General features: G+C 33.7%; 1 protein-coding gene across 3 annotated transcripts in view; it reads left to right on the top strand.

Annotated features, from left to right (window-relative positions):
• Positions 1 to 27,288, top strand: part of KIF18A (kinesin family member 18A) — a gene marked incomplete at its 3' end in the record, with an annotated part of 105,028 nt that overhangs the window by 56,303 nt on the left and 21,437 nt on the right. For all 3 annotated transcript variants that reach the window (XM_081241333.1, XM_081241335.1, XM_081241334.1), the window contains exons 14-17: positions 11,401 to 11,842; positions 12,587 to 12,694; positions 18,383 to 18,492; positions 20,770 to 22,107. In XM_081241333.1, the coding sequence (XP_081097459.1) occupies positions 11,401 to 11,842; positions 12,587 to 12,694; positions 18,383 to 18,492; positions 20,770 to 20,852 (743 nt within the window). The remainder of the gene's footprint in view (positions 1 to 11,400; positions 11,843 to 12,586; positions 12,695 to 18,382; positions 18,493 to 20,769; positions 22,108 to 27,288) is intronic.

Genomic DNA, 27,288 nt, shown 5'->3' with positions numbered 1-27,288 from the left:
TACAGTCCACCCCCATAAAGGGGGGTAGAAGGTGAATATTTTTTTTAATGTGCTTTTGTCCATTTGTATTTCATTCTGAGTTACCTGTTTATCTCCTTTGTCTTATTTTTCTATTTCATTTTCCTTATTTACTTTGTTTGATAGATGACCACATACGTATATACATAGATATACATAGATATACAGACAAGAGCTTTAAACACTTTGCCATATATGGTACATTTTTTTCTCTTATTTATGGTGGTTTTTAATTTCTGTGTAACCCAACTTGAAATTTTAAAGGTATTTATCTATTTAATTCACATTTATGTTTTCTTTCTTCTAGTAGTAGTAGGTAGATGACATCTCAGTTTTGAGGGGTTGAAATGGAATAGTGCCTTCTATTCATATTTTTGGGTCTGTGAAGAAAATTTTTAAGTCTTCATTTTAATCATATTTATATATGTTATTACTTTGTATTGCTTGGTTTCTTTACCTGAATGCCCCTGGTAAATCAATAAGAGACTTTAGTTCTGCCAACAACAAATACGATTGATATATGAGCATATCACTTTTCTTGCTGTGAGCAACAAATTATAAAGTAGGAAAGTTTAAGTGAACATTAAGATCATATAGTGCTAAATTCTGGTTCTGTGTATGAGATGAACCCCACTGTGACTTTCCTGGCGGTCTATAATTAATCAAGAACTAGTATAACCATTTTAAAGTGGAAATTCAGTAAATATATAAATTGCTAAACTATATGATTTTTATGACGTAAGAACATCATAAAGTAAGGGTTTCTATTACTTGGGCCTTTCTTTTTTTGCTACTATGAAACATTATGTGTAAGTTTTAAGTTCCTTTTCCTCTGTAATGGGCATTGGTTTAAAATTATTTAGATGTGACTTGTTAATAATGCATTGATTTAAGGGCATTTCTTATAATAATTAAAGGAATTCATTTAAAAGTAAAAATATACTGACATTTCCTAAAACTACTTTTAGGAAAACAGACATAAAACAAGTCTGTTTTTCCTATTTTTTATTAAAATGCATGTTGGATGATGTATAACAGATTTCTAGTATTCAGCTAATATTTCTAAACAGTATGCTTACTGCTGTTTATTGATTCATCTATGTTTAGGTATTATCAACTCATTCTAAGAGATGAAGATTTAGCTCGTTTACACGACCACTTTATTTCTTTTTCCTACTAATGTACTAGCATATTATATAATATATAATTTTCTTAAATTATGTAATATCCTTGTGTATTAGTAGCATCATATAAGAAGTGGCCTATATTAATATATGTAACATTTAATCCTATGGCCTAGTTAAGGAAATTTTTTATAATAAGCAAAAAATAAATATTGTAAAAAAGTCTTTTAAAAGTAAAAATATACTGACATTTCTTAAAACTACTTTTAGAAAGACAGACATGAAACAACTCTGTCTTTTTCCTGCTTTCTACTGGAAACATTTTAGAGTCCTAAACCAAACCTGTGGGATAAGCTTCTTGGAGAAATGAAATATCTGAAAGATTGAAATAATGAAGCAAACTAGATTATGCTCACAAGTGGACTTAAATAGCTTAAAGAACAATGCAGCCAGTAAATACATTTTTACATGTTTCTCTTGAGGTATAGGCAATTTCTCAAATGTCTTTTTCATATACTTCTTTATGAGACTCTCCTGTATTTCACTAACAAAGTCAAAATATCTAATTTATTGCTTTTATTGCACTGCCATTAGTTGATCATATTCCTTAAAATTTCAGAAGTTTGGGGGAATGATGGCAAATGGCAGATTAATATCTAAACTGTGTTTACTTCTTCATTAACCACTTAACCAATCATCAAATATTTGTTCATAATTTCTTTTAACCACTTAGCAAATATAATTTAGTGAGCAGACAAATTAATTCTAATTTTATTACTATTTTTACTGTTTTTGTTTTGATATTAAGCTGTGGCTTATATTAATAGCATATTTTATTCTATAAAGTGCTACACAGACTACACAAATGTTAATGTTCTTATGTTGTAATCTAGGTAACATTGTGTTAGAATTTGGACTACTACTGATGAAAATTGTATTTTTTCACTATCCACAATTTTAGCACTTGCATTTAGAGTTAATTTTGAAAGTGGTTTTAATACTTAAAAGACTTTGAAAGGCTTCTAAACCTTGGCAGTCTCAACAAATGTTTTTTTTCTGACTTCCTTTGTAAGTCTCTTTATGGACTTACAGTAAACAAACGTTTTGAAGTGGGAATCTCTAGCCATAATGTAGGAACAGATAAATAGAACGCTAAACCACTTTATCCTGAAATGCACATTTTCAGATGTATATACGGTGCCTTAAAGCACCATATAAATATTTTAAGACATTTCCTAAACTATTAATGGTTAAGTATTACAAAGACTAGGATTGGATTCATTAAGCAAAACTTACCCTAGGGTTTAGAAGAGAGACTTTTCTATGTCTTTCATTAGCTCTGATCTGTCTCTGATCACTTTTCAAATCCTGGTCTAAATTGTAGGACATAGTCATTTTGGAAAGTTATATTATTTAATCATATAACTTTCATTGCCTACCCTCTTCCCTAAACCTCTTCCCTAAAGGAGTTGATGAATAAATCTCTAGCATTGTTTATGCATTTTTTGCTAAAAAGGCTTCATAACTGTAAAAACAACAATAGGGTGCATTATATTGTTATTTTATTAATATGTGCCTTCAACTATGTGAGGTGTTAAAAAGCCTTAAGAGATCATCTTGAATTTCAAGATAACTATGTTAGACCTTTATAAGTAAAGCAATACCAAAGTTATTTTTCAATGAACATTTTCTCTCCAGGAAGTTCCCAAACTGTTCTTTAGAATTATATGTATTCTAGTTAATTTGAAAACAATAATAGAAAATGTCTTGATCCTTAAAGTGGTATCCTCTCTGTTTAATCATCTGAATATCTCAACAGACCTGTGAAGAAATTAAAGTATATCTTACCTTCGTATGGAATCTAAATGTAAAGATAAAGATAGGTATAAGAAATATCATTAAAGCTAGAGGCCTTTAGGACACTTAAAATATCTGAAAGCAAACTGATTAAATCCATGTCCTCATACAAAATATATTTTTCATTTCTTAGAATTTTTGCTATCTAAGCTTTATTTTTATTTCTACTATTTATTATGTGCTATAAACTTTAAAGCATATCAGAATTACACATGCTAACATTCAGATTTCACAAGTGGTTTACCTCTTCCCTGCATAAGAGGAATTTTCCTTCATTCCTGGGACTCATGACTTTAAATCCATTCTGCTCATTCTCACCATATTGAATGATTTATTTTTGCTGATTGATTCACATTTTTATTGGCCCTCTTTAAATTACTAGGTAGATAACTGTCCTGCCTTCCTTTTTGTTGCATGCTAGGGAAAACATAAGTAGGAGAGTGAGATGGTAAGCCAGTGGAGAATGGGGCTAAATAAAAGATCTTTCCCACCTTCCCTAGGCCTAGAATGTTCATTTTGCCCTTCTATTTGATTGCCAATTCCACTTCATGTTACCTGCTTGCATGTTTCAGTTAGACTCATAGCTTTGGCTAGTTTGACCCCACTCAGAGTCCACAGATTTGGGGTAAAGCTATCCCAGGACAAGCAAGAGATGTGATTTTGGACTGCTCTTTCCTTTTATAGCCCCAAAGTTTAACCATTTTTCTTTTCATTAAAAGCTTCTGCATGTGTGTGCATGTATGTGTGTCTGTCCGTCTCTCCCCTCTCCCCCTGCCCCCTCCTTTTTTCCCCCCTCTTCACCTCCACCTCCTTTTAAAATTCAGTTTATATTTTTATAAAAGTAATACCTGCACATAATTTAGAAAGCTAGCAAGTACTATAATATTTGTGTAAGTATTCCTTGCCCCATTGCTGCCCACTCCCAATTCTTATTCACCTTTTAGCTATTTCTTTTGATTTTTCCTCCTAATTTCTAAATTTCAAATTTATACTGCTAATTCTTATTTCTTTATATTTTTCCAATTTTAGATATTTACTTACTTTTATTTCATTTTATTTTAAAGGATTTAACTCCTTTACAATGTATATACATTTCCTCCTCTCCCCCTTTTTTGCCAAAACAGTTTTTCACCTTTTTAAAAATAAATCTCTAGAGTGTTATCAAGTAAATATCATTCTCTGTTGAGCTAAGAAGTGTATAAATTCTCTTTCTTGTACAGCTTTATGGTTTCTGTATGTAGTATTTGCATTTTTTCCCATCTTTCTTGTTGTCCACCTTTATTCTACGGAAGTACATCCTCCAAGAAATTCTGGAGAATGGGTGCATAGGAAGTAAAATTTTTTTGGATGTACAGCAATATTTTTATTTTCTGATTGACTAGGTATGGAATTCCAGATTGGAAATGATTTTTCTAAGAACTGTGAAGACATTGCCCCATTGATTTCTAGATTCCAGTGTTGCCATTAACTGTCATGCCATTTTTATTCTTCATACTTTGTGTGGGACTTTTTCTCCCAGGAAGATTTTGGGATCCTTGGTATTCTGAAATGTCACAATGCTATACCTTGGTGTTAGTCTTTTTTAAGTTCATTACGCCAAACAGTTTGTGGACCTTTTGCTCTGGAAACCTTTATTCTTTCACTCGGAGAAATTTTCACATATGTATTCAAGCACTTCCACATGCTTACATACATAAACCTCCATAATATGTTTCTGCCCTTCTTTCTGTTCTGTCTTTGGAACACTTATTATTCTGATGTTGGATCTTCTGGATTGATCCTCTAATTCTATTATCTGTTTTCTAGTATTTACCTCTTTTGGTTTGTTTGTTCTTCTTTCTAGGAGATGTCTTCCACTTTATCTTAGAACCTTAACTTTTATTTTTTTTTTCCTCTCATTTTAAATTTCTAAGAACTCTTTCTTATAATTCAGTGTTTCTTCTTATAGCACTTTGGTTTTGCTTCATGAATGTAATAATTTCTCATTTCTCAGAAGAGATTAATTATGGTTATCCTAATATACTCATTTATTTCCTCTCACTTTTTTTTCCTGTATGTAGTCATATGTCTTGATGATCATGTTGAAAGACATACTCTCAAATATCTGGTGACCCTGGTTGTGTTCTGTGTACATAGTTAGGTCTTTCAGCTAATGAGCCATATTTCCTTCTGCTCTGTTTTCTGTGACTTTTCCCCCCTTTTCGCTCATGGGGTCTGTATGTACATGCTTTGATTTGGTTTTGATGGGGTTTTTGTTTTTGTTCAAAATTGGGGTCATGCTGTATTTAAATTTCTTTACTGCTTCATTTCATGGGACATTTTCCAAAATTAGCAGATAATCTGTAAAATATGAAGGATGAAGTGGGGAAATTATAAGTTATTATCTCTATGCCTTCCTTTTCTCCAGTTCTAGCTACACAATATTTCTCATAAGGTCCTCTACTGTCCTGGTGTGCAGATGATACTCTTCTCTTATTACCAACATTAGAGCAAGTTTTCTCCTATTTCTATTATATGGTCATTTTAAAGGGAATCTGGAAGGGGAGCTACATACCCCTACTCAGATTACCACCTTGGTTAAAACTGGTTTTCTTTTACAAAGTTAACCTTCATATCTCTTCTTGTACTACGGGTGTTTCTAAGGTGAGACATTTAAGGCGGAGCCAACCAAGGACTGGAGCTTCTAGTGAGAAGTTTAAGTATTCAGTGCCTTTCTATCTTCTGCCCCTACCAAAAAGAAAAGGTTCTAATATCATGTATATCATATATTACTTGATTGATGCATTCACTACAAGACCAGGTTTTTCATTTTCAAGGCTTCGCTAAACATGGATTTTAAATGCATTGGCTCCTTTTTAAGGAATTGAATGCACAAGATAATTAACAAGATATTGGGAGTGAAGCAGTCAGCACTTGTGTCTGAAATCGCAGTATGTCTATGTCTGGAAGTGAAGATAAATGTTTCAGTTGTTTGAGGGTGTTTAGAGATGAGAAAGTAGAGTGCCTGACCTAAAAGGAGATGCCCTTTCCCATCACTCTATTAACTTATATCTTCCCCTCACATTGCTTTTTGTACAACTTCCTAGGAGCCAAAATCCATTTTCAATAAATTTTCTTCTGTCTGCCACCCTTGTTCTAGAACCATTTCCTACTTAGCCTCACTCTCCTTCCTTCCTTTTCCCTACCCCAGCATGATAATAACACCCATCATCTCTAACTAAGAACTCATATCCTCAAGCCCCAAAGAGCACCTGCTGCCTCAAGTCCATGAGTATCCAGACCAGAGAGGGAAGGAAGCAGGTTTTAAGACACCTGAATTCACTTGGATCAGAGCTCCTCAAGGGGACAGGACTTCAAGCCTGATGAGTGGGGGCTGGGAGCAGGGAATGTCAGTAAGAAGAGAATGCCAAATTTGAGGGATGATATTTAGGACCTTTTGAACTTTTCTGTAATTGTGCATGTCAAATGGTTCATGGTTTTATGGAAAGTTTTCAATTTCTGTTAAATGGTATAAAATTAATATATACTACTCCTTTGTGTGAACTCCTTATCTTTATTCCTGATTGTCAGACACCTAATCACACCTATGTATGTTACTACATACATTCTGGATTTACTTTATATAATTTTTATCTAATTATTTGATTACCACACCCTTCCCACATCTATCACTACTACTACCACTGGAGTCCAAGCTCTTGTTATTTCTTGCCTGAGCTATAGCAATAGTCTTGTTACTGTTCTTGTTCCTTGTTTCCTCTCTTACCCATTCATATTCTCTTCTCCACACAGTAAGCAAAACAATCCTTTTTTAAAATGTAAACCAGATCACATCATAACCATGCTTAGAATCCTCCACAGATATCCCTTTGCACTTGGAATAAATCCAAGCCCTTATCTTATCCATATATCCTAACACAGGCTGGCCTCTTTCAATATCTCTAGCTTCTCATTTCTTCTCTCCCTCTAACTCACTACACTTCAATCACACTAGCCTTCTCTCGTTTCCTTGAGCTCAACAAATTTATTGTTGCCACTGGGTCTTGTGCTTCCTGTTTCCTCTACCTCTTTCCCCAGATCTTTGTAGGCCTGACTCCTTCATAGCCATTCAAGTCTCAGATCACATATACCATTCTTAGAATCACCTTCCCTGGCCATCATAAATCACACCCCTCCTATCTCCCATCACCCTCTACTCCACGTTTCTGTCTTACTGTCTTTACGACTTATATATCATTATTAACATATTAAGATAATTTATTTTTCTGCCTTCTCCCCTAAGAAATGTAAATTCTTAACTGTTCTGTTTGCTGCTATATTCTCAATACCTAGAAAAGGTCTGGAACATGGCAGTGCTTAATACTCGATGAATGAACAAACAGTGAATCTTTTTATGCACATGCAGTCCTCTTAGGTTGTTTTTCTTGTTCCATAGCTGACTACAGCCTTTTTTTTTTCATTAATCAAATAAACGTTGATACCATATTGAAAATAATAGTAGTAACTTCTTTTAAAGATCTGGACGTTATGGTTATTGTTATTATTTGGACATGAATTTCAACAAGTCATATTCACATAACCATGGATCATAACCATTTCAGAGCAATAGAAATGCAGTATACCTACACTGTGTTGGAGAATTAAAGTTCCAAGACATGGTCTAGAAATAACAAAATTTTTCGGAACATAGGATACCTGCTACCTTCTATCCTTAGTATATGATGTGGTAGGCTGGTTCTTTAGATGGAGAGACCCTGGAGAGAAGACTTGCTATCCTCCCGAGCAGCTGCCAATCTTTTCCATCCCAATTTATAAGAGCTTACCTTATAACAATGCATTTTTAATGTCCTGTCACCTCCTGTGTGGCACTTCTATTGCTGAGGTATTTCATTGACTACCATTACCTATTAGAGTCCCTTGTTCTGAAAGTCCTTAACTACATGATTCCTTTTCTCATTTTATGGGCCCTTTTTAAAGGAATTATAATCTTCCTCCAGGTTCCTTCTTTGTCATTTCCACTCTGTAGGCCAAAGAATTACAGAATCTTGTTAGATAGTATTTTCCCAGGCTGAATCAGGGGAAAATACAGACTCCCCAAGCCTGCTTTTCTGGAAAGTTACTGCACATCCTCTAATGGAAAAGTACAGCAGATCTCTTTTATAGACATAGACCTAGCATATCCAGTGGTTGTTGTAGCCTCTAATCCAGCACCCTCCAGTTTGCCATACCCACTTAAAGTATTCTTGCCTAACTAAAGGGGAATGACTATTTATTATATAGTTGTATTTATATATTCTGGATGTTGTATTCAAAATGAAATTTCATGTTGTTTATCATGCTCTTTTAGTCTTCAGGAATAAATGGAATCATTATCCCCTTACAGTTACAGTGAATTGACTGTCTAATTTTTATTTAAGCCTTTAAATCTTATTTTGCTCTGATTATCTTCCGAACCTTTCTTAGCAACTAGTCAGCCTAAGTAGTTCTGAATTGACCATCTATTTTCTGCTCTCTTTTTATTTTATCTGTACTTAATAATTGAGAGGATAGAAAGAAAAGAACCCCCTGGATTTGTATTTTGTACATGCTGTGTGTCTGTAGCATCTCTCCTTTCAGATCCAGTAAAACAGTGGTATGTGAGTCCGTTATCAGCCACATCTTCATGTTTCTCCGTCAAGTTATCATATCCTATCAGGAGAGCAGAATTATAGCTAAAGAGAATGTCATTGTAAGATTACTATTGCTTTTACTGCAAACTGTTACTTAGTCTGATCATATCAAAATTTGATATTGGATGTATGTTTAGATTATCCCAAAGAACAGGTAGATTTTTTTTTTTTTGGTGTGTTATGGAAGAACCCCCCCCCCTTTTCATGCTGTTTATAAACAATAGAGAAAACATGGTCCACCATCATGGGAATTTGCCCACTGCCACTCCAGAGATTATCCCGCTGTAGATATGCACAAGAAAAATAGTTACTCTGGATAATCCTTATCCCTTGAGATTTCATGGTCCATTGTGTTCTAAATTTTAGAATGTTGTTACGACGCCTGCATGTTCAAATAACACTTAGGTATGCCTGCTTTAACAGTATCTTTGGTTTATATTACAGTTTATCATCAGCCTTGATAAACTGGATATCTGATAAACTGAAAGTGAAATATATTCAAACAATATATTGTTTGAAATATATTCTTTTGGTGATAATGGTGTGCTGGGTATTGATGGAATACTGGAAAGTAAATTACAGCTTACCCTGTGAACGTCGTAATGCTAACAGTTGAAGCCTATATTTCTAGAGCCTTTCCTTGAGCCCTAAATATTTTATAGATATTATCTAATTCTAGAAAATCCCTGTACATAGAAAGATAGTATCCCCTTTTTTCTAGGGGGTATTAATGCCCACACTGCTTAAGTGAGTTGCCCAAGGTCACTCAGTGAGTTGTTGGTGAAGCCAGAAATAGAATCCAAGTCTCCTGACTCCCAATTCAGTTTTCTATCCTCGATATAGTTTTCTATCCTCTACATACCCCTGCTCCCTCTCCTGGGAAAAGAAGTTAATCTTCCAGCTATTAATAGCCACCAAATTGGTGGTAGCAGCACAGTGGAGAAAAGTTACTGTCTTTACACTGCAGCATTAGTATAAAAATATCTGGTAATGGAAAATTTGACAAATGTCATGTTAAAGGGAGTGGAAAATTATTTTAAGATCTGGATCTCATTTATCTAGTTCTCAGAAAAGTAAAATTCCTTAGTAGAACAGAGATCATATTTTTCTTCCTGTTTTTAAATTGTATTTCCTAGAGGGTAATTGTCAACCTAGCCACAGCAGAGTCTACTGTCAACTAATGTAATAAGAATAATGCATGTACTGTTGCTGATTGTTATAAATGTATTTTCTAACTTGGTTGAAAGTTTGAATTGCTTTATTGAAATACATAGCACTTATTTTATTCAGCTTTCAGTGTTACTTAAGTTATTATTATATTGTAAAGCAAATATAACATCAGTTGGGAATTTTACTGCCTGATTTGAAAACATGGTGAGAAATACACATTATAGTTTCTTCCCTGGACAGCACACTCCAAGCAGAGTTACTTTGTGTCAGGCACCATGAAGTTTACCAGAATGAAATAGGCAAAGCAGGAAAAAAATATATTAATTAAAAAATGCAGCATAAGTACACTGGAGCTGATCAAGATTATTGTTATGTATGTAATCAAGTCATTATTTTGTACACTAAAAGAAAGTGAGAAATCTTTATGTACTTAAATATTTAAGCATGTCTAGTATTGTGGGAGTTCACACTTAAGTTCAAACAAAACAATTTGTCTCTTAATTTTGGAGCAAGGAACAAGAATTCCCCTACTAAAAATCTCTGGACATTATGTTTCTGTTTAAAGCTTACTAAACATCATTAATCAGGAGAATGACATGATCAGAATTATGTTTTAACTGTAAGTGTAAAAGATGCAGGATTGGTGAAGATTGGGAAAATCAAGGAAAAGATAAAAATCTAGTTATGTGGGACGCACGTGACTGAGAAGGTAGTGGCAAGAGAATAATTAGAAACGCGAGTGTATCGCCATGAAAAAAGAATGAGATAATGCCATTTTCAGCAACATGGATGGACTTAGAGATTATCATACTAAGTGAAGTAAGTCAGAGAAAGACAAATATCATATGATAACACTTAAATGTGGAATATAAGAAAAAAGATACAAATGAACTTATTTACAAAACAGAAAGACTCCCAGACATAAAAAACACATTTATGGTTACCAAAGGGGAAAGGAGGGGTAGGGATAAATTAGGAGTTTGAGATTAGCAGATTAAAAACTACTGTATGTAAAATAGGTGAACAACAAGGTCCTACTGTATAGCACAGGTAACTATATTCAATGTCTTATAATAAACTATAATGGAAAAGAATCCGAAAAAGAATATATATATATAAAACTGAATCAATTTGCTGTACACCAGAAACTAACAATGTTGTAAACCAACTATACTTCAATTTAAAAAAGAAAAAGAAAAGAAATAAGAGTATAGAATAAGAGGGTCAAGTACAGATCCTTAGAGAAATGTATACATTTACTGGATGCAGTTTATTTTCATAATTGCCCAGTATCTCAAGATAGCTGTATCTATAAATTAATATTGATATTAGCTACTTAGTATCTATTTTCTGTTGTAGAATTTCTTTATAATGAGTTTATTAACTTTAACGTTATTAGCAATAACTTTTTTTCTTTCCAACTTATTTTCTTTTAAATTTTTATCAATTTGGCAGAAAATATACTTATTATTAGCTCTTTTTTTCCCTTCTCTTAACTGGTATGGTTATTGGAAAACTATTTAGGCAACATTATTGAACTTCTTTTTAATTTTGTTGAATAGGCACATCTTCGAGTGAATCTAATCTGCTTAAAATTCCTCCACAAAAAAGAATCCGAAGAAAATTAATGCCTTCTCCCTTGAAAGCAAAACATCCCCCAAAATCTACACTGTCTGAAAATATGCAGCTCAATGATTCCCTCAGCAGAGAACTTCAACCCATTGTGTATACTCCAGAAGACTGTAGAAAAACTTCTCAATATCCATCTTCAGTGACCCTATTAAAATCATCATCACATACTACCAGTTTTCAGGCCATCAACTCAAATACAAACAGTGAGAATTCTCTGAAAATGTTGTGTGAAGTAGATATCCCTCTCAGCAAGAGAAAAGAATATGGCGAGGAGGATTTGGAGACTACATTTATTATATGTGAAGACACCAAGAGCTTGAAAAGTAAATTACCTGAACAAGAATCACTACCAAACAACAACATTTTACAAAGGTACACAGGACTATTTGCCAATTCTTCTTTTGTTTTATTTACATAGCCTTTAAACTATTAGCTTTCTTTTTCCTCTGTAGCTGTGTTTAAGATCTGTTTCATAGATGAAGTATGCTATCTTGATTACAAAAGTCCGTGTTTTTACCTTCATTAAATTTTAATTGTCTTTCTCTCTAAATATTAATCCATTAACACAATATTGTGAAGTCTTTAATTTTAAAACTTAAGTTGATTGACCCTTGTTAGGCTAGAGGAGACCTTAAGATATATTTAGTTTGTTCTTCATACTCCAGAGTTAAGATGTTACAAGCCATCAATGGATGATTACCAATTGTTTATTATTATTTGTTAATATCTTCACTAAAGGAAATACCACAGTTTCTATTGATGTTTAGCAAACCTCATCTCACTCTGAAATAGTCGTAAGTCTAAGGTATGGTTGACTGCATGTCATCCAAGCAAAAACATATCCTTCTCACTTAATATGTATATTCAAAATGAATCTAAATATGGGAAGAATGATACCTTCACCTTTCTATGCTGTGGGAATGCAGAAATCTATCTATGGTTTTAAAAAGAGAAAAGAAAACCCCAGGCAATCAAGGGAAGTTTATAGTATTGAATAATGTTTTCCTTTATGTATTAAGACAAAATGATGTTCTAATTATGGAAGTGTATGCCCCCTTTTTTCTCCATAGTACAAATCAAAATTACTCTTTTTATTTTTCGTTATTTAATATACAGGCTTGCCCCTTCTTCATTCTCAACTAAACATTCTCTGCCTATACCAAGCATAGTACCATCCTACATGGCAATGACTGCTGCTGCCAAAAGGAAACGGAAACTAACAAGGTACATTTAAACATAAACTGGTTCAGGCTTTATACTTATGTAAGATCATCTTTATACTTTGTTTCCTACGGCTCTTTTTATTTCTTGTAATTAGACCGTCAATTCACATTTAAGCATACCGTATAGTAAACTGCTCTGAATGCAGCACTAGTTTTTTTTATTTATTTATTTATTTATTTATTTATTTATTTATTTATTTATTTATTTAATTTATTTATTTTTGGCTGCACTGGGTCTTTGTTACTGTGTGCGGGCTTATGCTGCTCTTCTTTGCAGTGTGCGGGCTTCTCATTGCAGTGACTTCTCTTGCTGCGGAGTATGGGGTCTAGGTGCACAGGCTTCAGCAGTTGTGGCACACTGGCTCAGTAGTCATGGCTCACGGGTTCTAGAGCGCAGGCTCAGTAGATGTGGCACATGGGCTTAGTTGCTCCGTGGCATGTGGGATCTTCCCGGACCAGGGCTCAAACCCGTGTCGCCTGCATTGGCAGGCTGATTCTTAGCCACTGCGCCACCAGGGAAGTCCCAGCACTAGTTTTATATTATCAAAGGGAGATCTTGATAAAGCCCAAATATTTCACTTGATATTTGTATAAAGTATTCCATATTTCAGATTATTAAAAATAAATTTAAGAGTCTTCTGGCCTTCTAAAAGGTCATTTAATTTTAAGTTTTCTTCTGTTGACAATTTTTACTCATCTGGTATTTCTCCCTTCAGACATTACTGAATTTCTTCAGTCCTAAAATTATATTATTTTAATGGATTTTGATATATGACTAAAATGTGATGAGTGAATAGACTTCTGTTTCTGGCTATGACATTGTAGCTTGTATCACACAAAGCTTTCCATCAGGAACAATTATAAAAGCTGATAAAATTCAACAGCTGCTTGAAGGCACTCGGGAACAACCAACACAGCCAGGACTTGAGGGTCTAAGATCCCAGAGGAAAGGAAAACAAGTTGTGGCGAACAAGACCTTCTCTGCCTCTTTTTTCCATTTAGCATTTGCCAGTTCGTGGCATCAAATATAGAGGTCAAGCAAAAAATGGAAGCCTATAGCTATCAGCATCTCACTGAGCTAGGGAAACAAAATCTATGTAGCTTTTGCCCTCAAGGTATTGGCCAATTTCTAAACTCTGTGGAATAAGAGGCCACAAAACCAACTAAAAGTGGCTGCCAAGAAGCTAAAGTAATAAGCAGAGTTTTGACCTTCTCATGGGACCAGGACACTAAAATGGTTGTTTGGGATCATCATGGAGAAAAGACCCTGTTAAATGCCCAGGGTTTTATTTGAAATCTTTGAAGGCCTATGCTTTAGGTAGGAGTAGGGCAAACTGGAAATAGACTGGTTCTTGAAAGCCTGAAACAGACCTTTGACCAGTTCAATCCCTTTTTGGATCAAGGTGATCTATCTCTATTCTGCCTACTTGCCAGAAGAAAATTAAATCATCTCTGAAGAATATACCACCTCCAGCCTCTACAGTTTTTCATATGCAGTGTTTAGCACTTAAGCAAAAGTTACCAAGAATGCCGGGAAACAGGATGAAATGACTGAAAATCAAGAGAAAAAAACAAATTAGAGAAGCAGAGATACAGATATTGAGATTATCAGATAGGGACTTTAAAATTTTAATTGTGATTAAGTTCAATAAAATAGATGATACTTTCCCAGAGAACTGGATTCTATTAAAATGAATCAAATGGATATTCTAGAACTGAAAAATAGAATATACTGAAATTGCAAACTCAAATCAGTTTAACAGATTAGGCATGGCAGAAGAAAGTTTAGTGAACTGTAAGATAGGTTAATAGAAAAATATTCAAACCAATTGCAAAAGTATAAAAAGAAAAATATGGAGAAGAGCAAAAAGAGACATATGGGACACAATTAAAAAGGTCTAGCCTATGTGTATTTTGAGTCCCAGAAAGAAGTGAGAAAAAGAATGGGAAAAAACAGTATTTGAGAAGATGCTGGCTAATAATTTTCCAAAACTGACCAAAGTTGGCAAATCACAGGTTTGAGAAGCAATGCAAACTGCAAGCAGCATTAATACAAAGAGAAACATACCTAGGTACATAGCAGTAAAACAGCTAAAAATTAAAGACAAGGAAAAAAGTCTTAAATATATTGTTATATGACATGAAGCCCATTATATAGTCTTTATATCCTGTAACATAGAATGCAATGACAAGATACAGTGAATGGTTAAATTGTAAAATGGATTTGACTTGCTTTACCTCTTTTTCTTTAACGTGATTATGGAGAGAAGAGCATACGATCTTAAGATAACTCTTTTTTAAGTTTCCTATATTCCACCATGGATGTGTTATCATCCGGGCTAGTGCTAACAAATTTGCAAACAGCCTATTTGTTTGTGCCACATAGAGTATCATCTCATAGTTGCATTTAGCATCTGTCCAAAGTACCAGCGGAGTCTTGAAATGTTTATGTTTAAAATTCATGGATTGATTTTTCCTGAATGTCTCTGACTATCCATGACATTTACAGTTTTGTATTTTGCTGTGTCACAAATTTGGATTGTACCATTAGTCGTATATGGGAATCAGTCACTTAGCCTAGCTAACCACCATCATCTGTTTTATCCATCTTGTCACTAATTTTCATTTTGTGAGTCATGTTACTCTTTTCTTTAATTAATGCTGGGGACTTTTCTTGTTCTTCACTGGTAACATGCTCTGCTGTTGTAACTAAGATGTAGCAAAAGTTTTTTGCTTCTTAGCAAAAGCTAAGAATAACTTTTAAATGTAAACATAGTCATTATCAAAACCAAATGATTTTTCAAGAAATGTCCTGGTATGTAAATTGTGTATTTGGAGTGGGTTTAGATGAGTTAAAGGGCTTCCGAAATAATATTAAAGGACAACTAAAGAAAGTAAGATTTCTCATAGCCTATTAATTGCTCTGTTACATTCCCTCTGGTACCAATAATTAGATCCTGCCATTAACTAAGGTTAAAAGAGATTAATGCTAGAAATGTACATAATTACTTTTTAAAAGAATCTTCCTTTCCCCCAATTAAATCTACATGAGCTTGAGAGTAATGGACTCTGGTATTTTCCACTTAACAGCTTTATGTACATATTTAGGTGTGTGTATATTTTGTTATGGTTTTTAAAAATGAGGAACAGCTCCATGTATATAATTACTTTTTTCTTTCTTATCAGTTTTTCTCTCAAAAGAAAAAAAAAAAAATAGCATCTAGAAGCACTGGATATTCCAGAAACCTACCAGACTGAATTTTTCAGTAACTACTGAAATTGAGAATATCAGATGTGTAATCATTTCAATTTATATAATGACTGTAACAGACTATTTTAACTAAATGCATCAATTTACCAAATATATATTAAATTTTTTCTTATAAATTATATTTATTAATTTGGGGTTTTGTTTGCTTTGTGTCTGTTTCGTTGGTTGGTTTTTTGTTTGTTCCACAGTCTTTCTTGGCACTCAAAAGTGGTCTCACACCTACATACATTTTTGGTTTATTTTGAAAAATGTCTATGATTCCAACTAGAAATTATCTCCACTGAAAGAATATGAGATGCATTATGTTTATCAAGCAAAAATATTATACCTATGTACGGGAACAAAAGACTAATCTTAACTTTTATTAATAATTATGGAAATACATTTGGCATACAACTAGAAGATTCTGTAGGTTTCTTCTCAAAACAGTCTTTAAAATAATTTGAATTTGTACCCATACCAATTTTAGGTCTTTTTATTTTGTGATCTAATATAAATCTAACAAATTTATAACAAATGTTAAATATTTTATTAGTTGACTATGTTACCTAAATCCTAAAAATGTTTGAGTGTGTTTTACTTATATATAAATACATAACTTATTTGATTAGGCTTTGATTTCATTCCTAGAAATGTGAGTTTTATTCAAATAGATTTACTCAAAACCCCGATTTTCAAATAAAAACAATCTGTGAGTGAAAACAAAGGTCTTAGAACTAACCAAAGTGAAGAATCATACCATAAAATAATAAAGAAAACCTTAAGATATATTGCAGGGAAAACAACCCTCATCGAAAGTAACCAGTGACTCATCTTTACACTTGAAGACATTAAAATCACCAAATGGCCCAAAAAGAATTTTTGCCTTAGACAGCTGATATATATATATATATATATATATATATATATATATATATATATATATATATATATATATATATATATATTTGATAGATATATATATATATAATCCAAACTCTGTGTTTTAGTATCCAAAATAGATTTATAGTAACTTAGTTTATTTGGCACCATTTGTGAATAGAAAATTTCTACAACTGAATTTGTTTACTTTCATAACACAAGTACTTCTCTGTAACCATTTTGGGAAGATATTTGCATTCTTGAGCAGAGCTGGCAAAACCATCATTATGAACACCATAATCATTTCTCTTACAGGCTCTAGAAAATTTAGATACATAGGTTGACTTATTTTTCCCAGCATTCACTGTGCTTATCCCCATTTTTCTTTGCTAACATACTAAATTGCCATTTCTGACTAGTTTCAATGAGCATATAACCCATATTCTCCTGTTCCACAAACATAAACCCACATCACTTTACCACAGGTTTAGGATTGCCAGAACAAGTTGTTGCCATAAAGGGAAGCCTCCAATTGTTAATCCAACTGACAAGCAAATTAATATCAACTTGTAAAATGGTATATAATATCTTGACTAGCCAGAAATTTCCTAAAATTAGCTTATTTGAATCAGTGTGGAAAGGGATGTTCATCTGCCACTTTGACCTCCAACCCTACCTGCTAAAACTTGATCCTCTGTAGGACTGGGAAGGGTTGGATTGCTATTTTTCAGGACCCAGATCAATCTCATCTCATCCACAAAATCTTCCATTTTTCTTTCTTCTTCTAAACTCGGGAACCTGCGGCTTCTTGTAGTTTGAAAACGTGTGGTGCTGTTTTTTAACTCTGCCTTGTATTATTTTGTGTATTTGTCCTATTTTTCCCCCATCCCACCATATATCTATTATGTAAGTTTTCAGCACATGGGTTGTTTGTGCCTTACTCACTTGTATATCCTGTGACATGAGGCCACAATAGGTGTTCAGTAATATGTCAACTCAAATTGAGTTAGAAATTTGACCCATTAATAACATGAGAGTGATGTAAATTTTTGAAGACAAAACAAATGAAAATAGGTCATTCTTTTAATTTCACTTTCTATAATTGCAATAATCAGAGAGAGATTCTCATTCTATTACCATGCTTTGATTTAAAAACAAGGTTTGCAAACAATCTCACCTGTTCATATTCCCCAGATTAGGGATTTTGTAATCTGAGATTAGTTTTTCACCTCTTGCAATGTGCTCCTTATCTCTACACTTTGAATAACAGTGCTTGCATGCAGTCCAGCACAGCACCCTGAAATGTTCTGTTAAAGAATTGTGACATACACCTCTACTCATAATCTCCAATTTGAATAAACGTCATTAAAATCACACACTGCTAAACTTCCCTATGAGCCAAAAATTTATTTAGTATCTCCAATTACTTCCATGGGATTTTACAACTTAATATTTTAATATTTCACTTTTTCTTTAATCATTATTGAATGTAGAATATGTATTTGAACTTAGAGATACAAAAAAAGACTTTACTAAAATACAACTTTTCCCTTGAAGCCCTACATCAAATACCTCACTAAGTGCTGAGGTAAATTCTGGATCTGCCAAGCGTGTTCACCAAGATAATTCAAGTGGTAAGCACGTCCAAGAAAACAGACCAACAATGGGTATGTCTCAGCTCTCATTTTGATATTTAATAACATGATTAACTAACATATGTATAGTACTTTATATATTTTTACAGTGTTTTCATGAGAGTCTCCTTTTATGTACTCATCACCTTTATTATTGTACATGGTGAGTGTGGTTATCCCTGTTATAGATAAGAAAACTTAAGACGCAAAATAGAAAACATGCTCACCCAAGATCACAGAGATATTTCATGATGGAGCCAGAACCCAAAACTGGATCTCCTAACTCTATATTCTGTACCCTTTTTGTTATCCATACTGCCTCGTATTGCAGAAGAGTGGGTAAATAATTTAACTAATAATTGAAATAATTAACTATGTTATTTAATAGGTTAGTGATTAAGTATATTTTACAGATAAACTATATATATATTGAAATTTTTCTCTTAGCCTCTTATTTTTAATAATTTGGCCTCTGATTCATTTGTACAATTATTGTGAGGTTCCATTCTATACCTAGTTACAAGCATATTTTAACTCCAATTAGCAAGTTGAAAAAAAATGCTGATGGTGGTGATTACATCCTCTCAATTGCATATGGAGGTGACATGAGTCCATGGTAAGGAAACATCTTCAGTGAAACTAGAGGTATATAGCACCCACCAATTTCTAGGCCTTTGTGTCCAGACCTATGTTTCTCTGACACTGTAGTTCCTAAGACTTCAATCAGGAAGTATTTATTTACTATGCATTCACTATGTGCTAGGTTCTGTGATGAATATAAAGATCATTAAGACCCAGTTTTGTTCTTCTCTAAAGGAACTTATAATTATATCACTTGGAATTTAAAGGGGTTTCATGAGATAACGAGTATGTCTAAGAATAACATGAAAACTATTATTAATTTTTTCTGTCAATTCTTTTTCATTAGAGTAATATAAAATTTCTCAATAGCTTTGCCAAGCTGCATTGATAAATCCTTACTTCTTGTGGTGCCCAGTGGCAGTTGTTTACCTTAAGCTCAGTGGAAATGTCTTTTGTGCAGATTTAAAAATCAAACAATGAAGTCCTGAAAAGAAGAATTTACTATGATTATTTGGTTCAACATGCCATATTTAATAATGCTTAACATTGTGTATATGCAGTTGTTGTAGATATGTACTGTCCCATTGGTCTTCTGAAAAAGTTCTCCAGGAAGTCATAATCCTGCAACCAAATAATAAATTTATGATAATTCTCAAATAATAGAGACTTAGGTTTCCTAATATGCTTATTTTCTAAGAATAGTATAAAATGCATCAAATATCTTATATGTAATTAGAGATGAATAATCTATAGAGAAAACAGTAGGAGAGAATACTAAACTACAGTACTTGCCAAAGAGGAAAGATTATGTCTTGTTAAGGATAATGGAGCACTTAGAAAAAGGTATTAGTTTAAGGGAAGATAATGGTTTATGTACATTAGGATATCCAAGTGAAAATGGCCAAATACACATCAGGAATTACTAGAAAAGTAAAAGAGAACTGGGGCTGCCTTCCTTAGAATGTATTCAACTGACTCCAACTAACAGTGTACAAATTAAAAAGAAAAAAAAAAGGAACATCAGTGGGAAAGAAGGAAACTCCGTTTACTGAGCATTTAGAGAAATAAGAAATAGTGTCAAGAGAATATGTGCCCCTAAAACTAAAACCTAATGTGATCAAGAAAATGGATAAGAGATTAGACAGACCCATAAAGAAGTCAGTGGCCCCCTTTTGTAACAACACTTTGTTGAGTAGAGAATCATTGTGAACACTGAAGAAGAACCAGAAGAGTGGACATATGTAGATGGAACACATTTTAGAGGTAGCCGTGAAAGGAAAAAGAGCTATGGGATCAGGATCAGCACGTTAAGAAGTACTGGACTCAAATGATACTGCTAAATTGGAAAAATTTGGAAGTTTGAAAGTCCTAGGGAAATAATCCAAAGAAGGAAAAACAAAAATTGATGATGCACAAAAGAAAGGGAGCAATGTTCACAAAAGTAGTCTTTCCTTAGTTCAAGAACAGAAGTAAATGTGGTAGTTTATTCACTGACTTCACTCGATAGCTTTGGGGCAGGGGAAGGGGTGTACGTACATGCGCACTAAAAGTTCAGTTTACGATGTGGAGAAATGAATTTCTTCTTTAAAACCAAGGATATTAATGTTTCTTTGTTGGTGTTCTGTTTTAAATCAGGTTAATTAACAGCTGTGAAGTTTAACGAATGATGAAAATTCTTTTTGAATGATACTTTTACCATATTTATATATCTTTTTATTTCTTCTCTAGAATATAAAAGAAACATCCATAAAGTAAAGCCAACCATGGTTAGAAAATTTGGAAGAAGTATTTCAAAAGGAAATCTAAGATAAGTCTCTTCAAAATCGAGGGACATGAAATTGATGTCAGCTTTTAAAAGGGTTTGTTGCCAGTACCCTTTCAGAAACTTCTTAAAAATCTTTGAAAGAAGACCATCTTTAAAGCTAGGTTTATCCAAATACCTTCAGCAAGCAGAAAATGAAATTCCATCTGTTTTGTTCTTTTGTATTCTAAGCAAATGTAAAATTTCAACAGAAAACGTGTGTTTTAAGTTTCTAAAATATTTGCTACCCTTTAAAATTCCTAAGTCAGTATGGTGGCAACTCAGTTTTACTATGCTACAAGTTGATTAGGACATTTTAGAAAATAGTATACTTAAATTATCTTTACTGTTCTTTAAAAATAAGGAGAATTTAGGAGTGATAAAATTATAACCCAGGATTTATTTGGTCTTTTCTTTCCAAAAATACCTTGATGTACAAATGTACATATATGTGCCCATAAAGTTGTTGTAAATATTATTTAAGTAGTCTTCATGAATAAAATACTAATATTGTTTCTCACTACTAGATATATTAAAGATGTAGATTTTATAGTGCTTGCTTTTCTGTCTCGTGACTACCCCCTACACACCTTAAACTATTATTTTTTTTATAAAATGTTAATTTTGTATATTTGTATTTCAGATTAGCTCAAGATATGTGGCACTGGAACCAAACCTGAAAATAATCCATAGGTTCCTTAATAATAATGAGAAGATGTTTTAATCATTTTCTCTGCTATAGGAAGTACATGGAGCTGCAACTTAATCTTATGTCCTTGTTCACCTGCTTTGTTTGGCTTGTTTATCTTCTGAATACAACAAGTATTTGGTTAAATGAACTTCTAATTTCATATGGCCTAGGACCTGTCCCATCAAAGCAAACAACCATTTAACAACCAGTTGCAAATTTTAGACCTTTCTGTTATTAGTCATGTTTTTCAAATCAAAATCTAGTTGAGAGAGTATGAGATGGAATAATGATCTTTGAAGTTCCTTCCAGCTGTGACACTCATAATTCCGTATTCATAAAAGTATACCTAGGATCTGCTGTAGGGAGAACAACCATAGACAATTTTTGTTTTCCTTTTGCCATTACGCCTTTGGTTGTGTCGCCTATTTATCAGCTACATTAGCGTCTCTATTATTCCTTTCCATCTATTTTAGGTAATTATATGTTTCAAAAGAAATCTTTTTACCACATACTGATGAATGGCTAGCTAGCAGGATGGTGACCCTACCTCGTGGTCCACCTCACACCACAAGACGTGAGTGATTTTCTTATATTGTCATTTTTATCAGCTAGGGATTTCACCTTCTGTAAAAGTTACTAACAACGCCTTTGCAATGCAACCACATTAAGGGGAAATTAGAGAGAATAAATAGTAATGAATGTGGGAAAGGAAAACTGTGGAATATATGAATAAGGAAAAAATTCATGCATTTAAACTAAAACAAGGTGCTATTTAATAACTCACTAGGAAAACAATTTTTAAATGAACTTATGTAGAAAATAGACCAATCATAAATATATGGCTAAATGAATTTTCACAAAGTGAACAAACCCACTAACCAGCCCTCAGATCAAGGAATAGAGAGTTATCAGAATTCTAGAAGCCTCTCTTGTATCCTACCTCCCTCTAAGGGTGACCACTATCCCAGCACCATAGATTGATTTTTAACTAAAATAATTTATCTTTATTTTTGTTAAAAAAACAATATGTTATTCCAAAAAGAACTGTAAACAATAAAAATGTGCTTCCTCCTCCCCCCCACCCCACTACCAATATCATTCCCAGTTGTAACCACTGCTAATAGTTTAGGTACCCTGCCCAGTCATTTATTTTATTCATATACAAACCTATATACTTGGTTTTTTATAAAGTATCATACTATTTGGTTTGCAATTTGTTTTTTTATTCTCATTTGAAAGCAGTGTGGGCATCTTTGTAAAATTTTTAAGTGTGAACTTTATAAATATTGCTACCACAGATTGATTGCTCTTAGTGACAGGTGTCAACAAATAATTTTCATGAGGCAAATCAAAGATCAGAGAGAAAACCTAGATGATGCTGTCTCTTCTAACGCTGTACACCGTTTCTGAGAACATTTTGGAGTATCCACTAGAACTTGTATATCATGATGTCCAAAGTATAGTCCACAGAACATGGCTCACCTGGATACTCTCTGCCAAGGAAAGGGTTCCGTGTCAAAGAAGAGTGGGGATGGCAACCTGCCAGGACGCGGACCGTGCACACTGACAGTATAAGCCCCTGAAGTCTTGCAGTCAGAATCCTACTTGGTTTAACCCAGTGACTCCCAAATTCCTTTGAAACATCGAGCTCTTAAAAAAAAAATGTTTAATGGAAGATAGTACAATGAACCCTCATATAATCATAATACTGAGTCCAATTACCAAATTTTTCCACATTTGTCTGGAATATCCCTTTTTTCCCTTGTTTTTCTTCCTTTGCTGGAGTGTTTTAAAGCACCCCAGATACCGCTTCATTTCATCACTGTACACTTGTTTATGAGTCTGAAAATATGGCCATATTCTTATTTAATACAAAAAAGAATGCATCCTTTTATTAAAGCACTCCTGGTGATATCCCTAAGAACATCCTTTGAACAATGTTCTGGATTAATAATGGCTATATATACAATGGAATATTACTCAGCCATAAAAAGAAATGAAATTGAGTTATTTGTAATGAGGTGGATGGACCTAGAGTCTGTCATACAGAGTGAAGTAAGAAAGAGAAAAACAAATACTGTATGCTAACACATATATATGGAATCTAAGAAAAAAAAAAGGTCATGAAGAGCCTGGGGGCAAGACGGGGATGAAGACACAGACCTACTAGAGAATGGACTTGAGAATATGGGGAGGGGGAAGGGTAAGCTGTGACGGAGTGAGAGAGTGTCATGGACATATATACACTACCAAACGTAAAATAGATAGCTGGTGGGAAGCAGCCTCATAGCGCAGGGAGATCAACTCGTGCCTTGTGACCACCTAGAGGGGTGGGATAGGAAGGGTGGGAGGGAGACGCAAGAGGGAAGAGATAGGGGAACATATGTATATGTATAGCTGATTCAGTTTGTTATAAGGCAGAAACTGACACACCATTGTAAAGTAATTATAGTCCAATAAAGATGTTTAAAAAAATCAACAGAGGATTAGAGAATAGAATAGAGTTATGATGGTAGGGGTTTAACTCAAGAGAGTTATGTGCCAGTTTGGAGCAACCACTTTCCACACACTAATGCTAACTCCACCAGTCTTTTTCACTTTTACTAAATTTAAGACTTACTTAAAACAAAGTTTGGTTTTTGTAGAATAACATATTAAAAAGTAAGTTTATATTATGCTTTCCTACTTCTGTAAATTAGTGGGAGTACTTGTTCTTATGTGCCTGGATATTGTATTAACTTTGTTTACATGCCAAAAGGTAGGTACAGTACACACCAGGTATGATGAGCGACAGTTAGCTCTGCTATAACAGGGCATATGTGTTCCTAAAAATTACTGAACTATGCCTAATTGTGCAATGAAACCACAGGGCTTATGGAGCAAATGGGGTTAGGGGCACAACACTCAAAAGCTTCGTCATTGGCACAGTAAAAGAAAGACCGAAACCTAATATAAACAGCCCCGTTTTACATGTGAAGCATTAATAAATGCATAAATACTACTCTAATTATGGCACTTTGCCTTGAAAATGAAGTGAAGTTTGCTCATGGAAGCGGGTGTAGGAGAGTTGCAGCATGTGGGTTAAAATGAAATGATGACAGGCCAGCCGGTGATCTGAATCAGGTAGAAATTTGTAACACCAGATATGGATGGCTGTGGCACATTGTTCCTGAGAGTTGTGTGTGTTTTGTGCACACCTCCATGGCTTGGTTCACCTACGTGCAGTTTTCTGTGTTCACCTAATGTTTCATTTGGATGAAATCTCTCATAAACAAATGCAAAATGCACATTATGCTCTAATTGTTCCCTGATATAATACATGGTGTTGGAGCAAAATCATGTTTTCAAAATAGTTATAGCAGAACTAACTATAAATATTGAATTTTTGCCTAATAATCTAAAAATGGATTAGTATTCATAAAAAATGTATTTTATTTTAAATTATCCTTTGGTTCTTTCACATTTGAATAACTTGGATATCTAAGATAACTGCTCAATTAGAGCTTTGGTATTAGTGGAGATGCAAGTTCTACAATCAGATCAGACATTTTAACCTTGCCTTGAGAGAGACTTCCAGTCACAGGCCTTATATAGTGTCCCATCATTTGTGAAGGAGCCATCAGTCAATAGCTCTTAATAATAATCTTACTTTTGGGGGCTCTTATCATGTGATAATCGCTTTAAATGCATTTTTCATTTATTCCTCACCACAGCCTTTAAAGTAGATGTTACAGACTCACAGTCCCTCATTTACAATTCTAAAAATTCACAAATTTTGAAAATCAGAAGTTTTCGTAATTTTTGGCCATAAAATCTTACGTCCACTAATGTGAGACTATTGATGGTCTTTATTTATCCCATCTAGTATGAACATTTAAAGTTCATACTAAGAAAGTTCATACTGCAGAAATATTAATGTCTGATTATGAGGTGTTGCCTCAGACCCCATAGGTGTTGTTATATAAGTACACCATGTATATTATATTGCTTTTCTTAAACAAAATATTTTGCATTTCCAATCTCCTAGCCACAGTTATTTCACATGATGTTTTATAGACAAAATGTATTTATTCTTCTACTTAGAAAGGAAGAAGATGACACTTAGAAAAGTTACTTTGCCAAAGATCACAGTAGCAGAGTTGGGACTTGGAACTCAGCTTGGTACAAAAGAGTTGCTGTTATCCCTAGTTGATACACTGCCTTCATCTACAGTGGGGCTAATACTCTGCATAGATAGATAGATAGATAGATAGATAGATAGATAGATAGATAGATAGATAAACTACACAAAAAGCATCTGCCACAGAAAACAAATTCCCCTCGATAGATAGATAACTATACAAAAAGCATCTGCCACAGAAAACAAATTCCCCTCCCATGGTTATCTGTGATTTGGTAGAAAGATTTATTCAATGCGTTTTATAGTTATAATTAACTTATGTTTAGCTCGTATTGTTTATATCAAAAACAAAAACAATTTAAAGTATTATTAGTAAAATATTAGTAGCAGTCTTTAATATCACTGAAGGCATTCACAAATCCTATGGATTGATTTTTCAAGGACAATTTTATGTGTCTTTTGCAATCAGAATATCACTTAGTATTGTTGCATATTCACAACTTGCTCATAAGTTGTTGACAACTACTCAAGATATATTATAAAATCACTGATTTATATTCTGAATGTTTTTGCATTAAAACTCTATCATCAAAGTCTGAAAACACAACTTGGACACTAAGACAAAATACAACCTTGTGTTTCAGGAATCAGCACAGGACAATTGTTTGTGAAATGTATATGTAGAGTACTAAGTTCTTCCTCTCCTGTAACTACCCCCAAAAGGCAGTAGTTGACAGATAGTCCATACTTCTCAGAGTGAACATCATTTAAGAAACCACTCAAACTTTGCAAATGGCAGATACTGCATAAAAGCCACTGTAGGGATTAGTCTATCAAAAAGTTGTCAGGAAGGGTTAGTTCTGAGATATTTCTGTCATGTGTGTGTATCTAAAGCAGACGTAAGACAAAATAAGCCAGGAGCCATAATAAAAAAAAAATTAAGAATGAAAGAGTAGTTTATTCTCATACTTTCAAACAGATGGAAGGTGAAAGATGTATGTTTGGTATAATTAAGAAGATTAGTGACATGAGAGGAAAACAGTTCTGTGATCACAACTTTGGACAAAAATACTGTCCTCAGCCTCATTTCTCATCCCTGCAGAATATTCTTATTCTCTACAAGCCACCTCTCAAATATAAAATGTTGGGAATCCTTTTTAATACCACCACCCTCTGCACACATTCCTTTCCCATTCTCCCTTCATGTGGCTGTTTCAGAATCACGTGGGTTTTTTTTAATTATTATTCCCTACTGTCCTTCCTAATAACAATTATTAATATCGGTTAACTCCCACCCCAAATCTCAGTCAGTTCAAAGTGCTACCTGAAAATATTCCAAGTGCATTGCTCCCCTGAATTCTTCATATCAGGTAAAAAATATTAATCTATTTGAACTAAGCCTGAAAGATCATCACCTGACTGTTCTTACTATATGTTCTCCTCTCTGCCTGCTTCCTTTGCTTTCTCCAAATAAATCTACCTTCATTCCACCTCCCTATTCAATTTCAAGTCAGCTGAACCAGTGACTCCCCAGTTAGCTCTGCCCCTACAGTTTGAAGAGAATCTATTCACTGAAAATACATCCCCAGCAGCCAACAACTTTTTTACTGTCTTGTGCTACAGAGCATCACCTAA

Source organism: Mesoplodon bidens (assembly GCF_964165515.1).
Source record: "Mesoplodon bidens genome assembly, chromosome: 7".
Classification (NCBI taxonomy): Eukaryota; Metazoa; Chordata; class Mammalia; order Artiodactyla; family Ziphiidae; genus Mesoplodon; species Mesoplodon bidens.
This window is presented reverse-complemented; position numbering and strand designations above follow the sequence as displayed.